At 29.8% G+C, this 19111-nt stretch overlaps 3 protein-coding genes across 3 annotated transcripts; all 3 read left to right on the forward strand.

Annotated features, from left to right (window-relative positions):
- The first annotated feature begins 258 nt into the window (after positions 1-258).
- Positions 259-2254, forward strand: LOC129891645 (probable xyloglucan endotransglucosylase/hydrolase protein 23). The gene is made up of 3 exons (XM_055967066.1): positions 259-592; positions 729-922; positions 1660-2254. Exons 1-3 carry the CDS (start codon positions 314-316, stop codon positions 2054-2056), a joined length of 870 nt encoding a protein of 289 aa, XP_055823041.1. The 5' UTR covers positions 259-313; the 3' UTR covers positions 2057-2254.
- Positions 2255-4439: 2185 nt separating this feature from the next.
- Positions 4440-5983, forward strand: LOC129893164 (probable xyloglucan endotransglucosylase/hydrolase protein 25). Its single transcript, XM_055968658.1, has 3 exons — positions 4440-4721; positions 4817-5010; positions 5479-5983. Exons 1-3 carry the CDS (start codon positions 4440-4442, stop codon positions 5840-5842), a joined length of 840 nt encoding a protein of 279 aa, XP_055824633.1. The 3' UTR covers positions 5843-5983.
- A 5237-nt stretch (positions 5984-11220) lies between these two features.
- Positions 11221-13968, forward strand: LOC129893165 (CASP-like protein 2C1). The gene is made up of 3 exons (XM_055968659.1): positions 11221-11425; positions 12069-12207; positions 13646-13968. The coding sequence occupies exons 1-3, from the start codon at positions 11274-11276 to the stop codon at positions 13925-13927; spliced, it is 573 nt and encodes a 190-aa protein (XP_055824634.1). The 5' UTR covers positions 11221-11273; the 3' UTR covers positions 13928-13968.
- Positions 13969-19111: the final 5143 nt, after the last annotated feature.

The raw sequence follows: 19111 nt of genomic DNA on the forward strand, positions 1-19111 counted from the left end.
GAATAAGAGTTTGTTGTTTGTTTTCATCATGATGTATAATGATGACTAAACTATTTTATGAACTTTGCTAAACAATCAAATTAAGCCACGTCAGATGCATAGGGCCCACGCACTATTATAGTGGGAGTAAAAATATTTTCCAGCTGTCCTACTCCATTACCAAAATGGCCCCTCCAATTTCTAAGAACTTTCTTTGGGTCCTAACAACTTTCATCCCTATATATATTGTAACCTATGGATACAAAATAACATACAACCTTTGACTTGTGAAAAACAAATCAAGAAAGATCATTAAAATTGAACCAATTGCCCAATGGCTTCTTATCATTCTTCCTTAGTTCTTTGTTTGGTCATTTTTGTCTTTTGCTCTTTGCATTATAGTTTGGCTTATGGTAATTTCAATCAAGATTTTGATGTTACATGGGGAGATGGTAGGGCAAAAGTTTTAAACAATGGCAAACTTCTTACTCTTTCCCTTGACAAAGCCTCTGGTTCTGGTGTTAAATCCAAGAAAGAATATTTGTTTGGAAGGATTGATATGCAACTTAAGCTCGTGCGTAATAATTCAGCTGGTACAGTTACAACATATTATGTAAGTGTTACGTACGTCAAAAGTTGGACTTATATATGATAGTGATTACGAGTGATGCATCATTTAAACTATATTAAGAATATTTAAAATCATATGAAATACTAAAAATTTCTTTTAATATCAATTTTATATGTAGTTATCATCACAAGGGTCAACACATGATGAGATAGATTTTGAATTCTTGGGAAACCTTAGTGGAGATCCTTATATTGTTCACACAAATGTGTACACTCAAGGCAAAGGTGACAGAGAACAACAATTCTACTTATGGTTTGATCCCACTGTAGATTTTCATACATACTCCATTCTTTGGAATCCACAAACAATTATGTAAGTATACATATATCTCGTTCACTTTTATTTATTCATTCATTTTAGAATTTGCACGTCTGTTAAGAAATAATAATTAATTTTATTCATAATATTCATAGTAATTGATGTATAGTTTTAAGCTTTGAAAAATAATTTGGAAAATAAATAATTAATATTAAGCATAAAACAAGAAGAAATAAATGACGTTCTTGATATATTAAAAATGACAAATAAAAAATAATAATTTTTTTAGAATAATGAACAAGTAAAAGTGAACGGAAAAAGGAATATATCCCCTTAGTATTCGATAGATCAGCAAAATATACAAAGTCATATGAAGATCTCTCTCTTGTTTTTTTCACCCTAAAGTTCTACAATTTTAACTTTATCTTAATATTGACTTAACTATTCATTCTTTTCGACAATTCCTATATAAATGGCCAATATATACCACTATATGTCTATTTATTCTGGCCGGCTCATTTTATACATTTGATGAGCGATACAGAGTAATTTAGTCAAACAATTCTTATCATTAATACTACTAAAAGATTTTTTAAAAAAAATGTATCAAAATTTTAAACGATATTTGAAATGGATCGAATATAACTCTAAGCTGAATATAGAAACACAATAAAAATTTGAAATATGTTAAATAATATCTTTGATTCTTAATAATTACATGAAAATTTTATTTCATTTCTTCCTTCAAAAATTGACAATATTGTTCAATATTTTTGTTGTTGTTGTTGTAGATTTTATGTGGATGGCACACCAATAAGAGTGTTCAAGAATATGAAGTCAAGTGGAGTAGCTTACCCAAATAACCAACCTATGAGGGTGTATGCAAGTCTATGGAATGCAGATGATTGGGCCACAAGGGGTGGGCTTGTTAAAACAGATTGGTCCAATGCTCCATTTATAGCTTCCTTTAGAAATTTCAAAGACATTAATGCTTGTGTTTGGGAATTTGGAAAATCCTCATGCACAAATTCAACAAAGCCATGGTTCTCTCAACAACTTGATTCTACAACCCAAGCTAGATTACAATGGGTGCAAAACAACTATATGATTTATAATTATTGTAATGATATTAATAGGTTCCCTCAAGGCCTTCCTCTAGAATGCACTTTCACCTCTACAACTAGTTAATTATAGGTTTTAAGACACTTCTATAATGTACTTACTTTTAAAGAATTTGACATGCATTAGTCAGCATTTATGAGAAATATTGATTTTATCAGTGATCTTGGTAATTAATTATTATATTCCCTTGTAATTTACTAAATTCATTTTCACATATAATAAATTTTGAAATAGGATCATGTAATGAAATGTACTATTGACAATTAGTGGGCATATATTAATTCTTTTAACTTTATATATATATTTGAGTTTTGTAATAAGTGAAGTTTGATTCAGACTTTGTTAAAGCTTCTTTGACATATGTTTGTTTTCAAACATTTGGGATTGTTGTTAGTCCAAAACTCTAGACAAAAATCTCATTAGAACACATTGGTCATCATAATACTTTTTTTTTTTGTTAAAATTAACTTTAATTAGATTGTGCCAACTTCAAATAGTGTTTGAGACTGTAAGGTCATAACATCATACGAAATTGTCTGAATATATAAATTATGATTGAAAGTGTATGTATGAACATCTTGATCATATGTGACTGAAATTCAGTCCACCAATCAACATAATTTTTGCAATTTCAAACACAGATCTTTATAACTTTTTAATTTCATGTATCTGAAGTTGTTTTCGATAAAGTTGCAAAATATTTTATTACTCAAGAAAATTGGATCACAGTGAGTCAGCCCGGATTCATATTTAATAGAAAAAACAAAACATTTCTTTCTTCCCTCTTTTTCTTTCTCCAATTTCTATAAGGCTTTATTGAAGATTTTTACGAAGGTTTCTTCTTAAAAAAGAACAAATTTCCATAACAAATATGTGATTACACATGATATAGTTCATATTTCATAAAAATTACTTTCCCCGACCAAATAACAATGTGGCCACATGAAATGTAAGGTCCAATGAAGAAAATGTTGAGGCTATATATATATATACATTATTTAAAAGTTAGGTCCAATGAAATAGGCCAACAAAAAAATGACGACTGATGTTTGTCATTTTTTAAAAATTAATTTATACAATTCACATGATGAGCTAGAGAGGCAAGAAGGTCGCAAGAGATGACACGTAGCTAAAAATTATTGATGAGTCATGACTTGCTAAAATATGAGTCAGAGTAATCAAGTCATCACTTGGCACTAGGCATCAAACCTATCATTTCTTCCCAATTTCCACAACCATATTATATTATAAAGATATAATAAAGATAAAAAAAATATAATATAAATTGTAGTACAGTAATAGTGTTGGAATCGCTTCACTCTCGACAACAGATCTCAAATTCGAGTTCTGAATATAAAAAAAATCTTATTAAAATAATCACCTCCAAATAAACCTTATAATACACAATTCAAATTCAATCAAGACTTCAATACAGATATAACATCAATAACTACGAAATAACCAAAATAAAAAAAAATAGTACATATGGAAGAAAAAAACAATAATAGCAATAAAATAATGTGATATCAAAACATAAAAAAATATAAGTGATACAGAATTGAAACTAAAGAATAAAAAAAACTATGAAAATAATAGTAATGAAAAAAAATAGATATAAGTATGATCATTAAACCTATCTCACAAAAAAATGAGAAAGTGCTTGAATATCAGCTAATCTTTTATTTTAATTTGTGATTTTCATATCTTTTTATTTAATATCATGTTCTCAATAAATTAAAAATATGTCTTATCTAATCACTTTCTACTATATTTAATATATATTACCTTATATACTTCAAATTGTAATGTGTTTATGATTATTAAGTGAATTTTTGACTATGTTTTATTGTGAAATCTAAGCAAAAAATATATTTGACTAAATTCATTTATGCCTATACTTGCAAAATGTATATATGCTTACAATGACAAAATGGAGTTGCACGTAATCTTACTGAACCAAATTTATAACATGCCATTTTAAAATTAAATGTATTAACTTCCAAGTTCTTATTTATTTTCCAATAAACTGGATTAATATTATTTTACTATAAAAAATTAAAGTTAATTATAAATTTTTTCACAAAATTCTCGTAAATCGTAATTAATAATTTGTTGATAATATATATCACTATTCTATTATTAAAATAAAATTAATAATTTCAAAATATAAAAAGCACTCTTATCATCATCCATTGGAGTAATCACGAACAAACCGAGCTATATATATTTTAAAAAATTAACCGCTTTTTTATTCACAAATTTAACCCTTTTTTATACTAATTGGCAAGCTGTTGACAACTCTTTTTTTTTTTTTTTGAAATGGCATTCATTGAACCACCCTTTCTGGACACAATTTTGTCTCTTTTTCATCTTAATTCCTCTATAAAAAGGGAAATTATATTCATTCCACTTTCAATTTTCAAATTTAAAAAATCCAATAAAAATAATAATGGTTTCTCTATTTTCCTTAAGAATTAGACTTAATTTGGTACTAGTACTTATAAGTTGTATGGTTGTTGAATATTGTGCTAGTGATCTTAATCAAGATTTTGATATTACATGGGGAAATGGAAGGGGAAAAATATTAAATAATGGGGAAATTCTTACTCTTACACTTGATAATACTTCAGGTTCTGGATTTGTATCAAAGAGGGAATACTTGTTTGGGAAAATTGATATGCAAATCAAATTAGTCCAAGGGAATTCTGCTGGCACTGTCACTGCTTACTATGTAACTTTATTATTATTTTCAAGAAAATTGGTTATTTTTATTGATTATTATGTTTTGTGATGTGGGTATTTTTTTTTTATTTTTTTTTGATTTAGTTGTCATCAGAAGGATCAAATCATGATGAGATTGATTTTGAGTTTCTTGGTAATTTAAGTGGAGAGCCATACACACTTCATACAAATGTGTATACACAAGGCAAAGGTGAAAGAGAGCAACAATTTCATTTGTGGTTTGATCCTACTAATGATTTTCATACTTATTCTATCCTTTGGAATCCACACACTATTGTGTAAGTACTCTTAACAATCTCTTTTTCAAGAATATAGTTATAAAGTCGCGTATATCTTCACTCAGTTCATATCTTGAATATGATAAAAAAAAAAAACATTTCAGCTCCAATAAAAATATTGTACACTATATAAGAAACTATGAGACATCATAAAAAAAGAAGAAGTATATTTTAAAAATTAAAATTATATATGTTTGAATATGCATTTTACCAATTTTGGGAGATTTTTTTTTCCTTGAAAAAATAGGTTAGGAGCAGTCAAAAGGCACCAAAAAATATACTATTTTCCATTGGATATGCATTGTTTTAAATTTTTTATACTGACAGTATATTCTTTTTCTTTTATTAGTGTATTTAAATATGTTATAATAAATAATGTGTAGTATTTTTTATATAATTAATTTTGTTTTTTTTTTAAAATAAATTATAATTATCTTTTAGATGATAAAATTATTGTAATTTTTTCAGTTTCTCAGTGGAGAATGTACCAATAAGGGAATTCAAGAACTTGGAAGGCATAGGAGTTGCATTTCCAAAATCTCAAGCAATGAAACTGTACTCAAGTTTATGGAATGCTGATGAATGGGCCACAATGGGTGGGCTTATCAAGACTGATTGGGCCCAAGCCCCATTCACTGCCTCTTACAGAAATTTCAATGCCAATATTTGCAAAAATAATAATAATTCATCTTGCAAATTTTTAGTAGAAAATTTGGATCCTGTGAATGAAGAAAGATTAAGAAGGGTGCAACAAAAATATATGATATATAATTATTGTACTGATAATAAGAGATTTCCTCAAGGTTTTCCTACAGAGTGTAGTGCCACTTAATTAATTAATTAATTAATATAGGTAGAAAATAAAGTTGGTTTAATATTCCTTAATTTTATGTTGTGGCTTAAGTGGTAAGGGAGGGTGTTGTAATATTTCTATATTAGGTGTTTAATATTGAAGGTTAAAAGTATTATGTACGTATAATAAATTTTATGTGTTGGTTGTAATGAAATTATATTGGATATGTTATTGTTTTGTTGCTAGTAATAGCGTACATGGAAATATTGGCTTTTGCGCAGATTTTTTTTTTTATGATGTTAATTTCTGTCTTTGATAATATTATTTTTCTTTATTGTTATCATCTTTTATATTCTTAATTTTTATTTATATCATACTAGATGTAGACTATAGATAAAAGAAAATTGCAAGAAGCTAAACCAAAACACTATACATTGGAAACTAATTGCTTTGTTAGTAGGAAGCTAAAAATAGTTTGCGGACTTTTATTTTTGCTGATACATAATTTTTTCTTTCAATAAATTTTATCTAAGACACTTTAAATGACATGTTCACTTCTAATTTAAATTTTGGAAAATTTGAATTGGAAGTGTTTAATAAAAATACTTTTATCATCATGTGTTAGAGATATTTAATTGAAAACTATCATACTTCTTCAAGAGTGTGAATGAAATTTACTCATAAATTTTAATGTTTGTTGACATATTCAGCCTTAGGTTATATATTTTTCTAATAGTAGCAAAATCAATTCTTCAAGAATACACAGTACTTTAGGGAAAATTATCAAATCAACAAGAAATTATTATCTTATCTCTTCTCTTGTCCTTTCAATACTTGATGTTGTTATAGCTAGGGAACTTGTTCTATAGTTCTATCTATTTATATATATTTTTAGTAGTTTGAGTAATTCAGTAGGTCACGGATTTGCAATTAAAAAAAATAAGAAGATGAGTATGAATGAATTGCACAACATTCTATGCACGCACTAAATATCGATTTGTCTTATAAAAAGGGGTGGTGAGACCTAAGTACAACAACAACAATAACCCAGTGAAATCCCACAACATGGGGTCTGGGGAGGGTAGAATGTACGCAGACCTTACTCCTACCAAGGTAGGACGGCTGTTTCCTGGAGATCCTCGGCTCAGTAAAAGCATAAATGCATAAAAAAAATGTTAGATAACAATAGAAAATTAAAAGCTTTATGAGAAAAACAACAAACAAATAACGAATAGATAACAAATAAATACAAATAAATAAATACAAATAACAAATAACGATTAAATAAATAATGAAAGCGTCACAAGTAAAATTGAGTAATCAAAGCATAGAAAGTAATAAATAATAACAGAAATAACAGAAATCAGAAGTCAAAGCGCAAGAGATCGTAATGCACTACTACGCCTATGAATAGAGAAGAATAACGAGACTATGAACTAGCCTTCTACCCTAATGTGGGTCATCCACACCCTCCTATCTAAGGTCATGTTCTCCGTAAGCTGTAACTGCGTCATGTCCTGTCTAATCACCTCTCCCCAATACTTCTTCGGCCTACCCCTACCTCTTATGTAACCATCCATGGCCAGCCTCTCACACCTCCGCACTGGGGCATCTGTGTCTCTCTTCTTCACATGTCCATACCATCTTAGTCGCATTTTCCGCATCTTGTCTTCCACCGAGGCCACTCCTACATTGTTCCGAATAGCCTCATTTCTAATCCTGTCGCTCCTGGTGTGCCCACACATCCATCTCAGCATTCTCATCTCAGCAACTTTCATCTTTTGAATGTGAGAAGTCTTAACTGGCCAACACTCCGCCCCATACAGCATAGCCGGTCTAACCACCACTTTGTAGAACTTGCCCTTAAGTTTTGGTGGCACATTCTTGTCACATAGCACTCTGGAAGCGAGCCTCCATTTCATCCACCCTACCCCAATACGATGTGTGACATCATCGTCAATCTCCCCGCTGCCTTGCATGATAGACCCAAGATACTTGCAACTACTTCTCTTTTGGATGGCCTGAGCACCAAGCCTAACTTCAACGCTAACCTCCTGAGGTGTCTCACTGAACTGGCACTCTAAGTACTCTGTCTTTGTCCTACTCAACTTAAACCCTTTAGACTCTAAGGTATGTCTCCAATCCTCCAGCTTAGCGTTAACTCCGCGGCGAGTCTCATCGATCAGGACTATGTCATCCGCGAAAAGCATACACCATGGCACCGCATCTTGAATTTGTCGCGTCAATCCATCTATCACCAAGGAAAATAAAAAAGGACTAAGAGTTGATCCTTGATGCAACCCCATCACCACTGGGAAGTGCTCTGAGTCCCCTCCTACTGTCCTTACCCTGGTTTTGGCTCCCTCGTACATGTCCTTGATCACCCTAATGTATGTCATAGGTACACCTTTAGCCTCCAAACATGTCCATAGTATTTCTCTTGGGACTTTATCATAAGCTTTTTCTAGGTCGATGAATACCATATGCAAGTCCCTTTTCCTCTCCCTATGCTGCTCCACCAGTCTCCTCATAAGATGGATGGCTTCTGTAGTTGAGCGTCCCGGCATAAATCCAAACTGGTTCTCTGAAATAGACACGTCTCTCCTCACCCTCATCTCTACCACTCTTTCCCACAGTTTCATAGTATGGCTTAGTAGCTTAATACCTCTATAGTTGTTGCAACTCTAGATATCCCCTTTGTTTTTATATAGAGGGATCATTATGCTCGACCTCCATTCTTCGGGCATCGTTGCCGTTTTAAAGATGACATTAAATAACCTAGTCAACCACTCCAAACCTACCGACCTCGTGCTCTTTCAAAATTCCCCAGAAATCTCGTCAGGTCCGGTTGCTCTTCCCCAGCGCATCCTAAGTAATGTGAACGATTATAAATATCGATTTCACTGTATTTATTTATAGAAAGATGGAACACAAATTTAAAAACAAGAATATCGTTGGTTGAAAATAGGGCTATTCAAAATTGATAATTCGAATCAAAAAATAGTTATTAATTTATTGAAAAAGGGTCAAAATGTTTTTAAACTATGTGAAATGACTAAAAATGTCATTCGTTTATAGTTTGGTCCAAAAATATCTTGTCGTCAATACTTTAGTCCAAAAATATCCATATTGTTACTTAATGGATCAAAATGTTCTTTTTCCAAACAAATATATTATTTATTTTCTTTTTGAACACATTCTTTTTCTAATAATATTTTTTTATTAGCAAATGTTTATCCTACTTCAACTTGAAAAAATTAAAATATAAAAATATTTCTTATTTATTATAATTATTTTTTATCGCTATCTAAATAAAAATTAATGATGAATTTACTAATCTTATATATATGACAATATTATCCGTTGAAAAGATACATGAAATTATTCTATTTTAATTGATAAAATTGAGATTAAGAAAAGAAAATTATTTCCTACATTTTTATTAGTTAAAGTGGTTTTAAAAGAAAGAAAACAAGAATAGATGAGTTCTTTAAAAGAAATATTTTTATTCGAAACAAGATGTGTGTAAAAAGAAAAAAAATAATTTTTTATTCGAAAAATGATATTTTGACCCATTTAGTAACAATAAGGGTATTTTAATTGATTAAGAAAAGAAAATTATTTCCGACATTTTTATTAGTCAAAGTGGTTTTAAAAGAAAGAAAACAAGAATAGATGAGTTCTTTAAAAGTAATATTTTTATTCGAAACAAGATGTGTGTAAAAAGAAAAGAAATAATTTTTTATTCGAAAAATGACATTTTGACCCATTTAGTAACAATAGGGGTATTTTTGGACCAAATTATCAACGACAAGGGCATTTTTGGATCGAGTATTAACTTCAATGACATTTTTAGACCAAACCAATAATAGAGTGCATTTTTGCTCATTTCACATAGTTTAAGGGTATTTTTTCCCCGTTAATTTATTGATAATGGGTTATTGATTTAGGAGTTTAGGTAATGATTTTGATTTTTTTAATCATCGGGTTATCAGTTCTTAACGGTTTTAGATTTTTTCCCTTAACGGGCCGGCTAACCGATAACCCGATAGTAAACTAAATAATTCTATTTATATCATTTGATATATAAAGTCCTTGAGTTAGAATTCAGTTTCATATACTTTTATTTCTGACTGTCTCAAACTCTCACTTATTCTACAATGTGACAATGTTTGCTTTTGAGCAAGATACAATCTGTCAACCTATGCGCATTGGGTTTGTTACCTTGTTTCTAAGTAACTTTCAATAAAAAAAATTGTATCAAATCTTAGCGGTTAAACTGATAATGATTTATAACCGATAAGTCAATATCTTAATGAAATTCTATAATGATTTAATATATCTACTTACCGATAACTAATATGTCGAATCGATAAATTTCAAAATCGGACCGACCTGATAACCTTATAGCTAGTTGAAAAGGTAACATAGAATGCAACAAACTTTGCTACTTTTTAGGTGTATTATATTGGGCTGATTCTACATTCTTTTAGGGTTGCTATCCTAATTATTGCAGGCTGCATATTTTTGTTGGGCGCTAACTGGATTTAAGTAACAACAACATATCATGTGTTTTTTTTACCTTTAGAAATTTAGTTTTTAGCCAAATATTGGTGCTTTTTGTACAAGTGACTTATTTTAAATAATGAAAGGAATCTTAGATAACTTACATCATATACGTTATGTTGCTAATACTCTTTAAATATTGATGGTGCATATTAGATTTTCCATCCAATAATACATTTTTTTGAAAGATTTGTTACGAATGCGATATCATATTTTAAAAAATTTGAGCAGCATTTACACCATGTTCCACGTTTTATTAAAATTAAATCACATTATTTGCATTGAGACAGGTTGGTCCAAACAATTGGGAAAATCCAAATCCCAATTTTCCATTCTTTTGCTTGTTGAGTTAACAAAAGGGAACAATCTTGGACCAAGTATGGAAAAACAAGGCAATCCTTTTACTCCATTTTCCAATCACTTCAAACTACTTTTATTTATGGGTCCATAAATAAATAGTCATATAGAGAAAGTAACATTAAAGTGTGTAGGTCAGTGAATAATAAAATCAGCAGTTCTAATTTTGGAGAAAAGTGTTCAAATTCTACCTAAGATAATTAATATTAATTTAGTTGATTTTCCATATGATTAAGCTTAAGTTGATGTAACGATGAAAGATAATAAGTATTCGATAAAATAATCAAAATCCATATAAACTGGCCTGTGCAAGGACCATCTAATTATAAATGTTCCTACATTGTCACATTAGGTCCCCTCTTGATCACGTGCACCATTTACAATCCAGAACTTTATCACCCCACCTAGATACAACTAACATAATTAATTGAAACATTAATGATTTTGAAAGATCCAGCAAGTGTTATAAAAATGTATGATGCCTAACTGGATCTGCCTTCATCTTTTTCATCATTTTGGAAGGAAAAAAAAACATTATAAAGATCATATGGATATTGTGAGAATAGAGTTATTGTTGAGGCTTTTTGCAACTTTGTTGTTGGTTTTGACTGCTTGTCTTGTTGGATTTGATTCTCAAACTAAAGTTGTCTTCTTATCTGTCCACATTAAAGCAAACTTCAAATATTTGGATGCCTTGTGGTGAGTTCTATTACTAATTATATGTTCTTTGAAATTAATTGGAGCATACAATTGTTGCTTTGAAGAGTAAATTAAACCAGGTTCACGATTCGGATTAGGAATTGTTATTTTATTCGATATTGTTAGCTTTATTCCTGTGCCTCCTCCAAGATATTATGGCACAGGTCACTGTCCTAAGGAACACATACTCATCTTTGAATAAAAGGACCTGAGGGTGGGAACCATCTTATCTTAGAATTATATTTAGTATAAAAAGTAGATTCCAAATCCATTGAATTATGGTAGAATCCTGAACTCATGGGATTCCATAAAATTTAATTTTGGATCTGCCTCTTAATACGTTCTCAAATTATTTTCCATTTCTTTGTCCAAAGGGCTCCTTGCAACATATCTTATTGTTTTATTATAACTTCAACCTGCTCTGTATCAAATGTGTATCAATGTGTAATATGAAAGTCACTTATTTAGTCAACTCTCTATCTTCATATGACAAGAGTAAGGATACATACACATCATCCTCTTTGGTGGGAATTATATACACCGGATATATTGTTATTGTAATTTATATTTAGAGGCATATTATTGCATCATTTTTTTCTACTTAAATCTAATTGTTTGTTTTATTTATTGGCATATATATAAGTGTTTTGGTATGGATTGATGCTGCTGCTGCCATTTATAATATACTCCAACTGCTGAAATGTTTTTACATTACTACTTCAAAGGGGGATATTAAACAATCTTCTCACAAGAATTATTGGTTCTTTTTCTTCTTAGACCAGGTAATTGTAATTAACTCCTCTATAACTTTTACTTGTTCTTCCTCCCTTTAATATTTTATTAAACAAAAGTAGAAGAAATGGGGTTATTGGAATATTATTATATTGTTGATCCCTACAAATAAAATGTCAATTTCTTTGAGAAGTACGCTAAGGTGAAGGAGAAAAGTTAATATTCCTACCTTCATCATTCTTTTTTGTGTTTCCAACCCTGATGTTTGATATCCGTTTGGGGTCCGATCAAATCTGGATTTACGTCGAGAATTCACACTTTGAGGGTAAATTAAAGGCTCTCTATCAAAGACGATTTCATATCCAGGACTCAAATCTGAGACCTCTAATTAAAAATGGAAGAATAGTTGTTACTCCTACCTGTCACTATTGAAGCTAGTTAGGAGGTGATTAGGTTCCTTAATAAGCATGCATACTTCACGTTGTTGCTTTAATACTAGATAAAAAGATGAATTATAGTTGAGATATTAATGCTATTTAATGTGGTAATCTAACGTATTACTCTCTTCATTTCATATTAAGTGAATTTGTGAGCAATGCACACATATTAAGAAAAATATTTAAGGACATAATTTAAACCATACTTTCCACTATTGCCCTTTGTAAAATCATACATATAACTTTGCAAGTAGTGTGATTTATCTCCTAGAAAATATAAAACTTCAATAAATGAAAGGGCAAATATGGAAAAAGTTTCGAATATCTATCTTGAACTTTGAACAATTTAATTATTTTGAACAATGAAAAATCTCTCAAAAATTCACTTAATATGGAATAGAGGGAGTATTAATTTATTGGTTTCGTTTATTTTTCGTCTCGTGCTTTAATTTGTGTTTATTCATTGACTTTCTATAGAGTATGATTGTTATTAATAACGAAAATGTAAAGACTTCAATTACACTCTTGTTCATACTTACCTTTCTTCCCTTTAGGAGGGAAAATCACATCTACCTACTACTTTAATTCTTTTCCCTGATATTCCCAAATAATAATGACATAATTATAGTTTATACAGAGCTTATCCCTATCTTGGTGGTAAAAATGTTGTTTCCGATAGAACCACAACTCAAAAAATAAAAAGTCCATAGCAAATTGAGAAAGAAATAACAAAAATAAAGATGTCATGGAATAATACTACGGACAATTGCGCACAAAGTGCTCACCATAGAATGCTCATCCGAAGGGCAGAGGTTGTAGCAGAAGTTGTAGTGGTTGCGGGTTTACCTAGGGTTCCAAAAAAAAAATATGGACAACGTGACCTGTCAAATCATCCTGGACCGTAGTCATAACAAGATTATGATAATCTAACTACAAAAAAAACAAATTATAGCAACCAAAATTTCAAAGGACAAGAAGCTACAATTAAGAGTAATACTATATGATTAATAGTGTTTAATTAAAAGAAATTGTTTATATATTTTGTGTGCAGGCAGTTGTGTACATTGTATTTGCAGGAAATTCAGCAGCAATTGAAGCATCAGCAATAGCATTGATTGGGATTAAAAGTTTACAATGGATGAAAATGTGCAATAGATTCACTAGATTTTGTATCCAAATTGGAGCTGCTTTAATACTGGGCTATCTTGCTGTCCTTTTATTGTTTATGGTCTCATCACTTTCTGCCTTTCAATTATTTAGGCTCTACTCACCTAAGCATTTCCTTAAACTTAAAAGTAAATTAATTCTTGATGATAATGATAACCATCTATAAAATAATTGATATTGATACAATTTGCTTCCTTAGTTCATGAATTGCTTTTGATCTCTATGTAAAAATAAATTAATGGTGGATTAGTAATTGGACTATGCTCTTATTCAGAAATATATTTATTTTCTTGTGTTACTTGATTATTTATTTTGTATAATTGATAGAGTAGTTACTAGAGAAGAGAGATGGAGTGTGGCGTTTCTGACATAGTTTGGTTGAGATTTTTGAAAAACAAAAAGAAGTAATATATGAAGTTAAGTTGAAAAAGAGTATTCCAAGGTTGAATTGTGTGTATGGATATGAACACAAAATCAAAGTTTCATCAGGGAAAACTTGAAAAACTCCTAAAACTTGTTATTCAAAACTTCAGATTTTATAACTTTATTTAATAAATAAAAATTTATCTGAAAAATATGTGAATATTAGTTTAAATATTTCAAATCTTATTTATGGCCAACGGTATTGGGTTCTCATATAGTATTCTACTATTCATGTCTCAGTTTATGAGATGCTTTTAAATTAGTTCCTTTTGAAACGTGTGGTAATTAAAAAACAAGTCAGAGACAATTATGAGACTATAAATTATCTCATTAACAATAAAATAAAAGTTTAAAATTAAAGAAGTCTAAATAAATAAATAAATTGTTTTCCTTATACACTAGTTAGTTAGTCGTTGATCAAAAACGTACATAAACATGATATTTGGAGAACCAATCACAAAGTCTTTTAATAACATGCTTCAAACTAAACAACATTCTCCATATTTTTCTAATGGAGATTAAATGATCTTATAACAGAACTATATTCTTTCCACTTGATGTTTTGTATTTATTTTGGGGCTCAACTAATCTGAATTCACATCGAAAAATCCCACTTTGAAGGGTAAACGCTCCCCACCAAAGACGACTAACTTGAAATTTCTGGTATAGGATGAAGGAGTGCTTACTACTCCACCGCAATAATATAACAAAACCATTTAATAACCTAGTTAACTTCTGAATTCTGACCCCTCTCAATTATTTTTGATGTAATATAACTTGTGTCCTATCATTTTCTCAATGTCTTATAAAGTACGTAACAATTACGTTGATGCTTCCACTAGGTCATGGAAGCCCAATCACTAGTGGGCTTTGATGTATATATTTCTCTTTTGTAACTTACCTTGTACAATAAATTTGGAAAAGAGCATAAATAATTATGATGGAATGATAAGTATATATTTCACTACAATAAAAATAACTTTTAGTGAGAATAAATATGCACATTAACAAAGAGTGCTAAAATTTTTACCGGCATTAATTAATTGTCATTAGAGTCAATGTCGCTATAGTCTTTAGCGACATTTACAAAGAGTGTTAATTGCCTCTAAAAAGACATTTTTAATGGCAATTGAGCTATTGTCATTAATTAATTATCACTAAAGATCATTTTTGATGTAGTGTTTCTTCATCGTTAGTAAAAGATTTCGAGTTCGATCTCTTTAAATGAAATCTCTCCTCTGGATGAAGCGCTATACCTCCAAAGTGGAATGACTTTCCAACTTGGATTCAGATTAGTGGGATCAGAAAACGCACACCAACATCACGATGTTGTGTCGTAAGTCCCTTCTTTTTATCATTAATAGTAGTTGTGACAAAATTACTATATAAAAATAATTCGCTAAAATTTGTTTTAATGACCCGTCCGTTTAATTACTCAAGCCTAGTAATAGTATGATGCAGGATGAAAGATGAAGTCGCAGGAGAGAAAGTTCTTGTTACTTTAAAATCAAATAATATGTATCCCAAAGAGTAAATATCATTTCCTATTAGTTCGATCAAAAAATAATATTATTTTATATTTAGATATAATTTAATTATATGTGACTATGAGGATTATGTTCGATAGGCTATATTCTACCAGTGAATAAATACTTTAGATACGTATGTCTTTTTATCATAATTTTTAAAATTCTTTATCAATTAAAAAAAAAATTAAAATTTTCCTATCAGATACATCACTCCCCTCTCGCTGATACATTCCTATTCTCTCACGAATACAATTGATTAAATAGGAGTTGGGGTTAGATAGAAGACGTTTTACGAATTGTTATATTCCTTCATCACCTTCTTTGATTCTGTTCTATTTTACTGGCTTTTGCATATTATACTTCTATTACTGTTGTTTTATTTTTCATAGATATTACTATCGATATAATCTGAATTTCGGAGTTGTTACATGATATATAAGAAATTTTAATAATATGAATGAAATTTGTGTGAGTATAATTATTATTATTATTTGTGATAATCGACAACTAGGACACGGTTTGAAATTTGGTGAAATAAATTATACCAAAGGAATAAGAAAATTAAATTTGATAGAAGTTATGACCCTCCATAAATCTTTTAACTCATCTTATTTCAATTTAAGCGCCATAAATTATTACTTCATCTTAATTATTTTGATCTGTTCAATTTTAACTCAATCTGCTCCTTTGACACTCTTAACTATAAGCAACCATTTACTAATGTTTTAATAAAAAATTACAATATAGGTCCATTTAGGAGCTAGCGCACTCGTAGTGTTTGTGTTACCTTTCCAGATACTGGGAAAATAAGTGCATAATGCGCAATTACATAATTGTTATTTTCGAAATTAAAAATTTTCTAAAAAATAAAATAAAATAATTTCATAATTTATCTCGAGATTATAATCTTGATCTAGCTAGTTAATGAAACGACCGACGGTTTCTGCGTAATTGAAGTTTAATTGGAATTGAAATGCTAATAATAGGTGTGTTTTAGTTCAAGTTGTTTAATCTGTCTTTTAACTTAAACCAGTTGCGTAACGCTAATAATTACAAAATGTTTCGTCTTAAACGGCATATTGATTGGGATACAAACATTCCATTTCCAAAAATAATACCTCACCCCATTATTCTTTACAATTTGACACATTACCCTCTTAACTTTATGAAGGTCACATAATGACCTCCCTAATTTAATTTTAATAGGCCTATGAATGCCAGAATTTTACCAGCATAGGTTGTGGTGCAGTAATAAGATTGTTTCACCCTTAACCAGAGATCTTGGATTTGAATCCTAAGTATAGAGAAAATTTTGTTGGGAGAGTCAACCCCAAATGAGCATGCAGTGCGTGATTCGAAATTAATCGGAGCATCAATGCGGGCTCCGAAGACTCGATGGGAAAAAATAATAATTAGAATTTGGGCATGCAGTGCGTGATTCGAAATTAATCGGGGCATCAATGCAGGCTCCGAAGACTCGATGGGAAAAAATAATAATTAGAATTTGATATATTAAATATTAAATCTTCTTTCATCAGCTAGCTAGCTAGGGTAATTCATTTAATTTACAGATGACCATAATTAGGTGCTGATATATATTTTGGCAAGTTACAAAAAATGAAGAGCTAATATTGGAGAGTCATCTCATGTGAGTGTAATTAGTTGGGTACAATCATATAAGACTAAATGACACTGACTTTAATTTGTACAAAATTAAATATTGTCAGAACTACTAACGTACCAAAACCAAAACATATAGTACAATAATTATACACAAAAATTAGAAAATGTTAGTAATTTGACAAGACGTATCAGAAAAAAATGGTCATTAGCTAAGAAAACCAGGGGCGGAAGTAGCTTAGGTATCGAGTTTATTTTAACCTAATACTTTTTTTATGATATGAACCATAAAATTTATTTGTACGAATTTATTAAAAATGCAGTAAATAGTATATATAAATTCATAATTATAACATTATAATAAATTTAATGTTAAAGATCTGATTAAATTCGTAAATTTTAAATTTTGGATCCGTCTTTGTAAGAAGTGAGTATTAGCTATCGATCAATATAAATAGAGAAACACCAACTGAATCAGATGATCAATTATTTTGCGTTTATTCTCATTAGTACTTCAATTATTTAACAAACAAACAAAAAAAACTTCCATTATTTATCTATATATCTATCAAAGCTTAGTGACTATCAAATGAGTTGAAACTTGAAGGTGGAGTAGTTTTAAAGAAACTATGTCTTCCAAGATTCTTTTGAAGATTGTTTGAATATGTGTAGTTTAATTTGATAGGAAATTTAAGTAAATAAAAAAAATTGATATATATAATTTTAAACATAGCATAACATTTTGTGATTTTAAAATGAATTTTAATAGTCACAATCTTAAATAAATATGATATAACAAACATTTATATGACTTTTGAAACATTTTTTTGTGTATTTTTCTCTATTTCCATTTTTTCATAAACTTTCTTTTTGCTTTTCCAATTTCCCTTGTCCCTTAATAGATGGTGCAATGAAAAGATTGTACTTGTTAAGACATTTCTTTTGCAAAAAAATCAAAAAAGGAGGTGCACATGACCGTTCAAAAAAAATGCGTATTTTACGCGTTATTGCCTTTTTTATCAATTTTTGACAAGAAAATGTGTATTTTATACGAAAATGTGTATTTTACACGTTTTCAGTTTTCTATAAATAAAGGGTTTTTTGCCCTCATTTAGATCATTCCACAAAAATACAATCAAAAAAAGTAAGAACACAAAGAGAGTTATAAACCAAGATAAATATTGTAGTTTTGAGTGTCCTCTTTAGTGAGTTATTTCTTTTACAAGAGAGAAGTGTTTATTGTTGTTTTCTCCTTATATTTGAGAGCAGTGTACTCTCATATTATCATAGTAAAGTCCTTCTACCCCGTGGTTTTTCTCCTCTATCTGTTTGAGGGATTTCCACTTAAAATTCTCGTGTCCAATTTATTTTCATTATTTATTATCATTTCAAACTTTAGTTATGGTGCTTCCTCCCCCTAACAGTGGAATCAGAGCCCTCGGTTATTTTGTTTGTTTTACGCGAAGGTACTATCTGTGAATACTAATTTTTTGTGAATAGTAAAATTTGGTGAAAAGTACTATTTATGTGAATAGTAAATTTTGGTGACGGTACAGTTTGTCACGATTGTTCGCAAAAATATTCAAAAATAATCTACAAGGGTGTGAAGCAAATAACAATGTCGAGTACAACAAAGTTTGACGTTGAGAAATTCAATAAGACTAATTTCTCATTGTGAAAATTAAAAATAAGAGCGATATTAAGAAAAGACAATTGCTTAGCTGCAATTGAAGATAGACCCACAGACTTTACTAATGACATCAAGTGGAACGACATAG

The sequence above is a fragment of the Solanum dulcamara genome, chromosome 6 (genome assembly GCF_947179165.1).
Source record: "Solanum dulcamara chromosome 6, daSolDulc1.2, whole genome shotgun sequence".
In the NCBI taxonomy this organism is placed as follows: Eukaryota; Viridiplantae; Streptophyta; class Magnoliopsida; order Solanales; family Solanaceae; genus Solanum; species Solanum dulcamara.